Source organism: Narcine bancroftii, unplaced genomic scaffold (genome assembly GCF_036971445.1).
Source record: "Narcine bancroftii isolate sNarBan1 unplaced genomic scaffold, sNarBan1.hap1 Scaffold_254, whole genome shotgun sequence".
In the NCBI taxonomy this organism is placed as follows: Eukaryota; Metazoa; Chordata; class Chondrichthyes; order Torpediniformes; family Narcinidae; genus Narcine; species Narcine bancroftii.
The window spans coordinates 54,263-63,160 of record NW_027211989.1 but is presented as its reverse complement, the minus strand read 5'-3'; the positions used below and the strand labels follow the sequence as shown (position 1 = coordinate 63,160).

Sequence of the window (8,898 nt, the reverse complement as noted above, 5' to 3'; positions counted from 1 at the left end):
ATGCATTCCAGGCTCTCACCACTCCCAGAGTTTTAACAAATACTTAGCCCTGACATCTACAGCGGAAACATTCCATCACCCCCTCACCCGACCCCAGGTTCCCCGCTTTCTGGGACAAGTGGGTGTTGACATGTGTTCCGGGACCCTCTCCCCGACCTGATTCAGACGGGGTGAAGGGAGGTTGTGCGGGGTGTTAGATTGATGGCATCTAAGGGGTTAACGAGTCCAATACTGGTAGGACTTCAGATCAGGGAGAGGGGTGGGACGACGAGGAAAAGGGTGGACCGAGGCGAAGGGACGGGTGGAGGTGTGCGGAGAGGGAGGAGATGGGCAGGTGGGTAGAGTTTGTTGCCGTTCTCCCTTCCGCGTACCATCTCTCCCCCCATAGCTCCCAACACCTTTTGGAACAGGACGATCGCTGGGCAGGACTGCAACGTGTGGAGGTGGGGGGGTGGGGGGGGGGGTTGTGCCGAAGGTGGAGAAAGGAAAGACATGTCAGGTGGGTATCATGCGTCCTTCCGACTCCTTAACAGTCCCCTATTCGGGCTCCTTCCCCCCTCCCTGTCTCTGTAACCCCCCTCCAGTCCCCTACACACCTGCCTGTCTCTGTAAACTGAATCAACAATCTCACCCCTCCCTCTCACCTCGATTTTTCTTCCACTCATGGGCCTGTCTAAGAGTCTCTTAAACATTCCTAATTGGATGAGCCTCATTCACCGATCCCTGACGCACCCCACTCACCACTGGCCTCCAATTCGACAAACAATTTTCCACCACAACTCTCTGTAACCCCCTCCAATCCCTACACCTCTCCCTGTCTCTACCAACTGCTCTGGTTTATATATAGAATAACAGATCCCCAGGAGTGGGTCACAGGCTGGGATCTGATCTCGGGGTCCGGGGAGGAGTAATATATAGAATAATAGATCACCGGTTATGGGTCACAGGCTGGGCTAACATCTGATATCCTTGCTGGATAATTTGAGACCAACAGTCGAGTGTTTGTTCTGTGCTAGAACAGCAGGGAATTGTTCACCAACACAATTTATTCTGATCTCCATCTGTTCCCGGTATGTGACTCCCTCCTGTGACTCTCCCTCCGAGTGTACCACTTTCCTGACCAATATCGAACCAGCTTTTTTAATTGAGACATATTTCGGCCAACGGGTCCGTGCTGCCCAATTAGACCCCATTGACTGACAAAATTTCGACTGGTGGGAGGAAACCAGAGCTCCTGGTAAAAATCCACATAGACATGGGGATAACATACACACTCCTCACAGACAGCGCAGGATTCGAACACTGGTCCGGTCCCAATTGCTGGTACTGTAATTGCGTTATATTAAATACCACATCAACAATGCTGTCCTCTTGCAAGAGGGAGTTGCAGTCAGAGAACTACAAAAATACTCTCCCCGCTCTCTCTCCCTCTTTCTCCCCCTCTCTCCCTCCTCTCTCCCCCTCCCCCTCTCTCCCCTTTTCTCTCCATTTCTCTCTTCCCCTCTCTCTCTCCCCCCTCCCCCTTCTCTCTCCCCCCCACCATCTGCAGGAATTCCCACAATACGCACTCGATCCCGTCAGACAAAGCTCAAGCAAACAATCAATAGGTTAGAGTCTCAGCTGGCTGAACTTTGGAATCAATCACATCAACTTGTGGAGCTCTATGTAAGTCTATGGGGTTTACCCTCTCTCAGTGGGGATAGAGGACCAGAGGGGTTACAGAGACAGGGAGGGTTGTCAGGGACCGGAGTGGGCTTCAGTGAGGGGTGTAGGTGACTGGAGGGGATTAATGTGATGGGGAAGGGCGAAGGGGACCGGAGGGGGTTACAGAGATGGGGTGGGGTGTAGGGGACCGGAGGGGGTAATAGAGACGGGGAGGGGTGTAGGGGACTGGAGGGGATAACAGAGACAGGGAGGGGAGTAGGGGATCAGAGGGGGTTACAGAGATGGGGTGGGGTGTAGGGGACCGGAGGGGATAACAGATACGGGGAGGGGTGTATCATAACATACTTGAAGATATCTTGTAAAATCTGGGATTGCTGTGAAATGCACTAATGTGCTGGAGAAACTCCCACTCACATTCTGCTCTCTCCCCCCTCCCTCCCCCCATTCATCTCTCTCACCTTCTCTCTCCACCTCTCTCTCTATCTCCATCTCTCTCACCTTCTCTCTCCCCCTCTTCTCTCCCCCCCTCTCTCCACCCTCTCTCTCCCCTCTCTCCCTCCCTCTCTCTCTCTCTCCCCCTTTCTCTTCAGCGGATGAAGCAGGGTTTCCCATTCAGTAAGCCAGATTATGACCCCCGGGTGGTCCTGCCCGGCTTGGAGGGGGTCCTTGGACGGCGGGGTGAGCTCCCCTGGCTCTTGGGCTGCCTGCGGTACATTGCCTTCCTCCGCCACTACCTGTGCCTCGTGCAGGACGATGTGCGGGACCTGCTGCCTGGCGATGGCCCCCTTACCGGCCTCCTCTCCTCCCTCCTCACCCTCCTCGAGGGTCTGGAGTTGAATGCCGAGGTGCTGCGGGGACTGCTGGAGCCTGGGGTGGGCCCAATGCCTAAGGAGCATTTCCCCCCCAGCTGGCCTCCGGCAGAGCCGGGAGAAGGCAACGTCTTCCGGAGGAAACAGCTGGGCCTGGCAGCCTGTATCAGCCTCATCGCCTGGCTGGGCCATTCCCGAGGAGGGTTCTTGGCCTTCCTGTGACCAGGGAGATCCCTCACTCTCCAGGACATTTCTGCACAGCTGGTGGGAGATCCCTCATGGCCAGTGGGAGATCCCAAATGGGGAGATCCCTCATTGCTGGGTTAAGATCCTTCATTCCCAGGGTGGATCACTCATGGCCAGTGAGATCCCTCTACTGGGGTCAGATCCCTCAGTTTCGGGGTTAAAAACCTCGTGGTGAGGGTGATCCCTCACCTCTGGGAAGATATGTCAGTGTCTGGGGTGGGATCCATCAAGCTGGTGGATGCTCCCTCACTTTCAGGGGTACTCCTCACTCTCGGGGTGCTCCCTGATCCCCGGGGATCACCCTCACTCCCAGGTGCTCTTTCACGCCTGGGGTGCTCCCTCACTCCCGAGTGCACTCTCACTCCCATGGCACTCCTTCACTCCCATGGCACTCCCTCACTCCCAGGGTGCTCCCTGACCCACGGGATGCTCTTTCACTTCTGGATGCACCTTCACTCCTGGGCGCTTCCTCACTCGGGCCCACACTCTCAGCAGTTTCCCCACTCCCAGGGGTGATCCCTCACTCCCAGGAAACTCCCTCACTCCTGTGATGCTCCCTCACTCCTAGGAGTTCCATCTAAATGTGCTCCCTCATTCCCAGACGCTCCCTCACTCTGGGGAAAATCTCTCCTGCCTCGACCCTCCCTCGTGAGATTGCTCTGTTCTACCCTCCATCCCATGCTCCAGCTGAGCTCCCTCTTCTCCCCCTCCTTCCTGCGGCTCTCCCTCCTCATGGTGCCCTCTCCTCCTCATTCCTCCCCCTCCCCTCACCACCCTGACACCTCTTCCATCCCCCTCCTCGATCCTCACACCCTCCCACAGAGGATCCACTCCGAATATCATATAACGAGGGGGATGTTCAGGACTGGATTGAGGAGTCAATGTCGTTTATTCAAAGTTACGTTCCATATAAACCAGATAACAATCTCAGCAAGGAAACAGGCCAGTTTGGCCCATCTAGTCCATGCCAAACACCTCCCACCTTGTCCCATTGACCTGCGCCCACCCCATATCTTTCCACGCCCCCTCGTCCACATCCTTTCCTTTCCTTCAACCTTTCCAACCTTTCCTTCAGTATTAAAATTGATCCCACCTCAACCACTTTGGGGTGGAAACTCATTCCTCACACCCACCGCCCTCTGAGTGAAGAAATTCTTCCTCATTTTCCCCTAAACCTTCCCCCTTCAATCTTAATCCATGTCCTCTTGTTGAATCTCCCCAACTCTCAGTGGAAAAACCCTGTCCACATTGACTCTGTCCATCCCCCTCATATTTTTAAATTTTAATTACCTCGATCAAATCTCCCCTCATTCTTCTACACTCCAGGGAATAAAGTCCCAGCCTGTTTAACCTTTCCCTGTAACTCAAATCCTGCAACCCCGGTCACATTCTCGTAAACCTCCTCTGCACTCTCTCTGTTCTGTTTATATCCTTCCTGTAATTGCATACAATGCTCCAAATTTGTCCTTACCAATGCCTTATACAACTTTAACATGACATCCCAACTCCTGTACCCTGCTTTATGAAGGGCAACGTACCAAAAGCTTTCCTCACCACCCGATCTACATGTGACTCCACTTTCAGGGAATTATGTACCAGGATTCCTAAATCCCTTTGTTCTGCTGGACTCCTCAATTCTCCACCATTTAATGTGTCTGACCTTTGGTGATTAATCCCACCAAACTGTAGCACCTCACACTTATCAGTATTAAACTCCATCCGCCATCTTCCAGCCCACTCTTTGAATCAGCCGATATCCCACTGCAAGCTTTGAAAATCTTCTTCACTATCCACAACACCCCCAACCTTAGTATCATTTGCATACTTACTAATCCAATTTACCACACTATCATCCAGATCTTTAATATACATGACAAACAACAATGGACCCAGTACTGCTCCCTGACGCACCCCACTCACCATCGGCCTCTAATTTGACAAACAATTTTCCACCATGACTCTCTACCACCCCCCCATCCAATCATAGCTGAATCCATTTCACTATTTCAACATTAATACCTAATGCTCCCACCTTCCTCACTAACCTCTTAAGTGGAACCTTGTCAGAGGCCACGGACAACATCCACAGCCCTCCCCTCCTCAACCTTCTTAGTAACCTCCTCGAAAAGTCTATCGGATTTGTTAACCCTGATCTACCACGAATAAAACCATGCTGACCATTCCCAATCAGTCCCTGTCTATCCAAATAATTGTATATACCATCTCTAAGAACACTCTCCATTAATTTACCCACCACCGACGTCAGACTCGCAGGCCTATAATTACCCGGTTTACTTTTAGAGCCTTTTGTAAACAGCAGAACAACATGAGCTACCCTCCAATCCTCCGGCACCCCCGTGGCTAATGCCATTTTTAATATTTCTGTCAGAGCCCCCTCTATTTCCACACTAACCTCCCTCAAGGTCCCAGGGAAGATTTTGTCAGGACCCAGAGATTTATCCACCGTGATTCTTGTTAAAATAGCCAGTACTGGCTCCTCATTAATCTGTATATTATCCATGGCCTTGCGACCAGATTTCCCCACTTCACCTGGATCAATATTCTTTTCCTTAGTGAAAACTGAAGAAATAAGAATCATTTAAAATACCCCCCCACTCCTCTGACTCCTCACCATTCCTTTACTTTTAATGTACCGATAGAAATCCTCTGGATTTAGTTTTACCTTCCCTGCCAAAGCAGCTTCATATCTCCTTTTAGCCTTTCTAATTTCCTTACTCTTTACATTCCTCAAGCACCTCCTCACTTCCCCACTGTTGATACCTGTTGTTCACGTCCCTCTTCCTCCAAACCGAATTCCTAACATCCCTTAAAAACCAAGGCTCCCTGTATTTTCTAACCTTCCCTTTAATCCTCACGGGCACACACCGACTCTGTCCTCTCAAAATTTCCCCTTGGAATATCCTCCATTTATCTGTTACATCCTTCCCTGAAAATTAATGATCCCAATCAACACCTAAATCCTTTCACATCTTCTCAAAATGAGCCTTGCTCCAATCAAGAATCTCAACCTTAGGCCCAGCCCTATCCTTCTCCAGAATTCACTAAAAACTAATAATGATCATTAGACCCAAAGTGTTGTCCAACACAAACCTCTGTCACCTGACCTATCTCGTTCCCTAATAGGAGATCCAATACAGTCCACTCTCCAGCCAGTTCTTCTATGTTTTGATTTAGAAAACTTTCCTGAACACACTTGACTAACTCCAACCCATCCAGCCCTTTTACAGGATGGGTGTCCCCATCAATGTGTGGAAAGTTAAAATCTTCCAGTCACTGCCTTATGTTTACTACACACATATGCTTCTCCTTATAAATGCGCTCCTCTAATTCCCTCTGTCCATTAGGGGGTCTATAATAACCCCCATTAGTGTCTTCATGCCTTTCCCATTCCTCACTGCCACCCAAATAGACTTACTGGATGACCTCTCCAATCTACCCTGCCATAGCAGGATTGGAGTCCAGACCAGGGATTGAGGAGTCAATGTCATATATTGAGAGGGACATTCAGGGTTGGACTGGAGTCTGATGATATGTATTGAGACATATATAGGTAGTTGGACAGCCAAGGGCTGATTAAGGACAGTCAGCATGGCTTTGTGCTTGGTAGGATATGTTTAATGAATCTTGTAGAGTTTTTCGAGACAGTTATCAAGAAGATAGAAGATGGAAAGGCTGTGGATGTTGTCTACTTTAGTAAAACCTTCAACAAGGTCCCACATGGGAGGCTAGTTCAGAGATTCAGACACTGGGTATCCTCAGAGAGGTTATAAACTGGATTTGAAATTGGCTGTGTGGGAGAAGCCAAAGAGCAGTGATGGACGAGGCTTTTCAGACTTGAGGCCTGTGACTAGTGGAGTCCCTCAGGGATCGGTGCTACGACCATTGTTGTTTGTCATCGATATCAATGATCTGGATGATCATGTGGTGAAATGGATCAGCAAGTTTGCAGACGACACTAAGACTGGAGGCGTTGAGGACAGAGAGGAAGGTTTTCAAAACTTGCAGAGGGATCTGGACCAGCTGGGAGAATGGGAATGATCTATCGGAAAAAGTAGTTGCAGCAGGCTCAATTCTGTCATTTAAGAGGAGGCTAGATGAGTACATGGATGTGAGGTGGTTGGGGGGTTACGGGCAAGGGAGTGGGTAGGTGAACTAGTGGAGTTTCACGTAAATCGGTGCGGGCTAGAAGGGCTGATATGGCTTTTTTCTGTACTGTAAATTGTTATATGGTTATAAATGGCAGATGGAGTTTAATGCAGACAAAAATGTGAGGTGTTGCATTTTGGAAGGACACCCAAGGTCGGACGTCCACGGTGAATGGTCAGGCTCTGAGGAGTGCGGAGAAACTGAGGGATCTTAGGATATAGATACATAATTCCCTGAAAGTGGCATCACAGGTGGACAGGATTATAAAGAGAGCTTTTGGCACATTGGCCTTCATAAAAAAGTATTGAGTACAGGAGCTGGGCTGTTATGTTAAAGTTGTACAAGACATTGGTGAGGCCACATTTCGAGAATTGTGTGCAGTTTTGGTCACCGAACTACAGGAAAGATCTCAATAAGATAGAAAGATGCAGAGAAGATTTACTAGGATGTGACCAGGAACTGAGTTACAGGGAAAGGTTAAACAGGTTCGGGACTTTATTCCCTGGAGCGTAGAAGAATGAGGGGACATTTGATAGAGGTTTACAAGATTATGAGTGGTATTGACAGAGTGAATGTGATTGGGGAGATAAATACAAGATGTCAGAGTTTTAAGATGATGGGGGAAAGGTTTGGGGGAACATGAGGGGGGACGTTCTCACTTGAGCGTTGGTGGGAGTGTGGAATGAGCTGCCATCCGACGTGGTGTACACGGCCTCGATGGTGCTTTTTAGGAATATAGTGGATCGAGACATGGGTGGGAGAGGCCTGGAGGGTTATGGAGTGGGACTAGGGAGATGATGGCTGGCACAGGCTAGAGGGGCTGAATGGTCTGCTTTCTGTGCTGTAGTGTTCTATGTTGAGAGGAACAGTTGACTGGGGAATCATTGTCATTAAAATAGTGGCGGTTCTGCTGTAATGGCCACTGGTGTGGACCTGGGGGAACGGAGACACAGTTCTGCTCCATAGGGTCCAAAGGACGACGGGCTTTTTAGCAGCAGAGGAGGTGACGCCATTTTAAATTAAAAACCCTACAAGTGCACCAGTCTGTGCCCAAGATGGCAGTGCCTCTGCTCGGCAGAGGGAAGGTGCTGATGGCAAGAAGGGGTAACGAATGGGCCCAGGACGCTGAAGGGTTCCTGATGATGTCGGAGGTTTGGATCTGGAGTTAGGTGGCCAATGGATCGAACAGGAGCCTGTGCGGCTGCGGAGGCTGTGGGAGCGGCTGGAGATGAATCCACGGACACTCAGTGACTCTGACGGGACTCTCTTTTGCTTCTCTCTCTGGTCCATTAGTGCCCGGCAACACTAATGGCAATGTTGTCTGCCTTAGGGCAGGAAGAAAGAATTTTCATGCAAAATTACACATCCTGTATGGCTAAATGACAATAAAGGAAATTCAAATTTTAATATTGAGTGTCGAGGGACGTTTAGAGGGGAATGCAGAGTTTGTCATCTATGAAGAGGGCATGATCAGGAGAAAATTGGGAATTCAATGTCATAGAAGAAGAGGAACGTTCAGGTGAGGACAAGGTAGAGAGATGTCATATACTCTCTCTGTTTCCGTGTGTGTGTGAGATAAATGGTGCGTGTGTGAGAGATTAAGTGTGTGTGTAGCTGGTGTGTGTGTGAGATGATGTGTGCATGAGAGGGAATGTGTGCGTGAGATGGTGTGTGGGTGTGAGATTGTGCGTGTGTGTGAGATGGTGTGAGAAATGGTGTGTACATTAGATGGTGTGTGTGAGATGGTGTGAATTGGTGTGTGTGTGGGTGTGAAATAGTGTGTGTGTGAGATGGTGTGTATGGGTGTGAATTGGTGTGTTTGGGTGTGAGAGGGAGATGGTGTGTGTACAAAAGATGGTAGTTATTGAGATAGTATGTGTGTGAGATGGTGTGTGTGTGAAAGAAATAGTAAACGGTGTATGTGAGAGGTGGAGTGTGAGAGATTGTTTGTGCGTGACGTGTGTGTGAGAGATGGTTATTGCGTCAGATGGTGTGTGTGTATGTGAGGGAG

At 49.6% G+C, this 8,898-nt stretch overlaps 1 protein-coding gene across 1 annotated transcript; it reads left to right on the top strand.

Moving 5' to 3' along the window:
• Positions 1-201: 201 nt before the first annotated feature.
• On the top strand, positions 202-8,272 carry LOC138750749 (uncharacterized). The gene is made up of 3 exons (XM_069912867.1): positions 202-307; positions 1,550-1,665; positions 2,256-8,272. The coding sequence occupies exons 1-3, from the start codon at positions 202-204 to the stop codon at positions 2,694-2,696; spliced, it is 663 nt and encodes a 220-aa protein (XP_069768968.1). The 3' UTR covers positions 2,697-8,272.
• Positions 8,273-8,898: the final 626 nt, after the last annotated feature.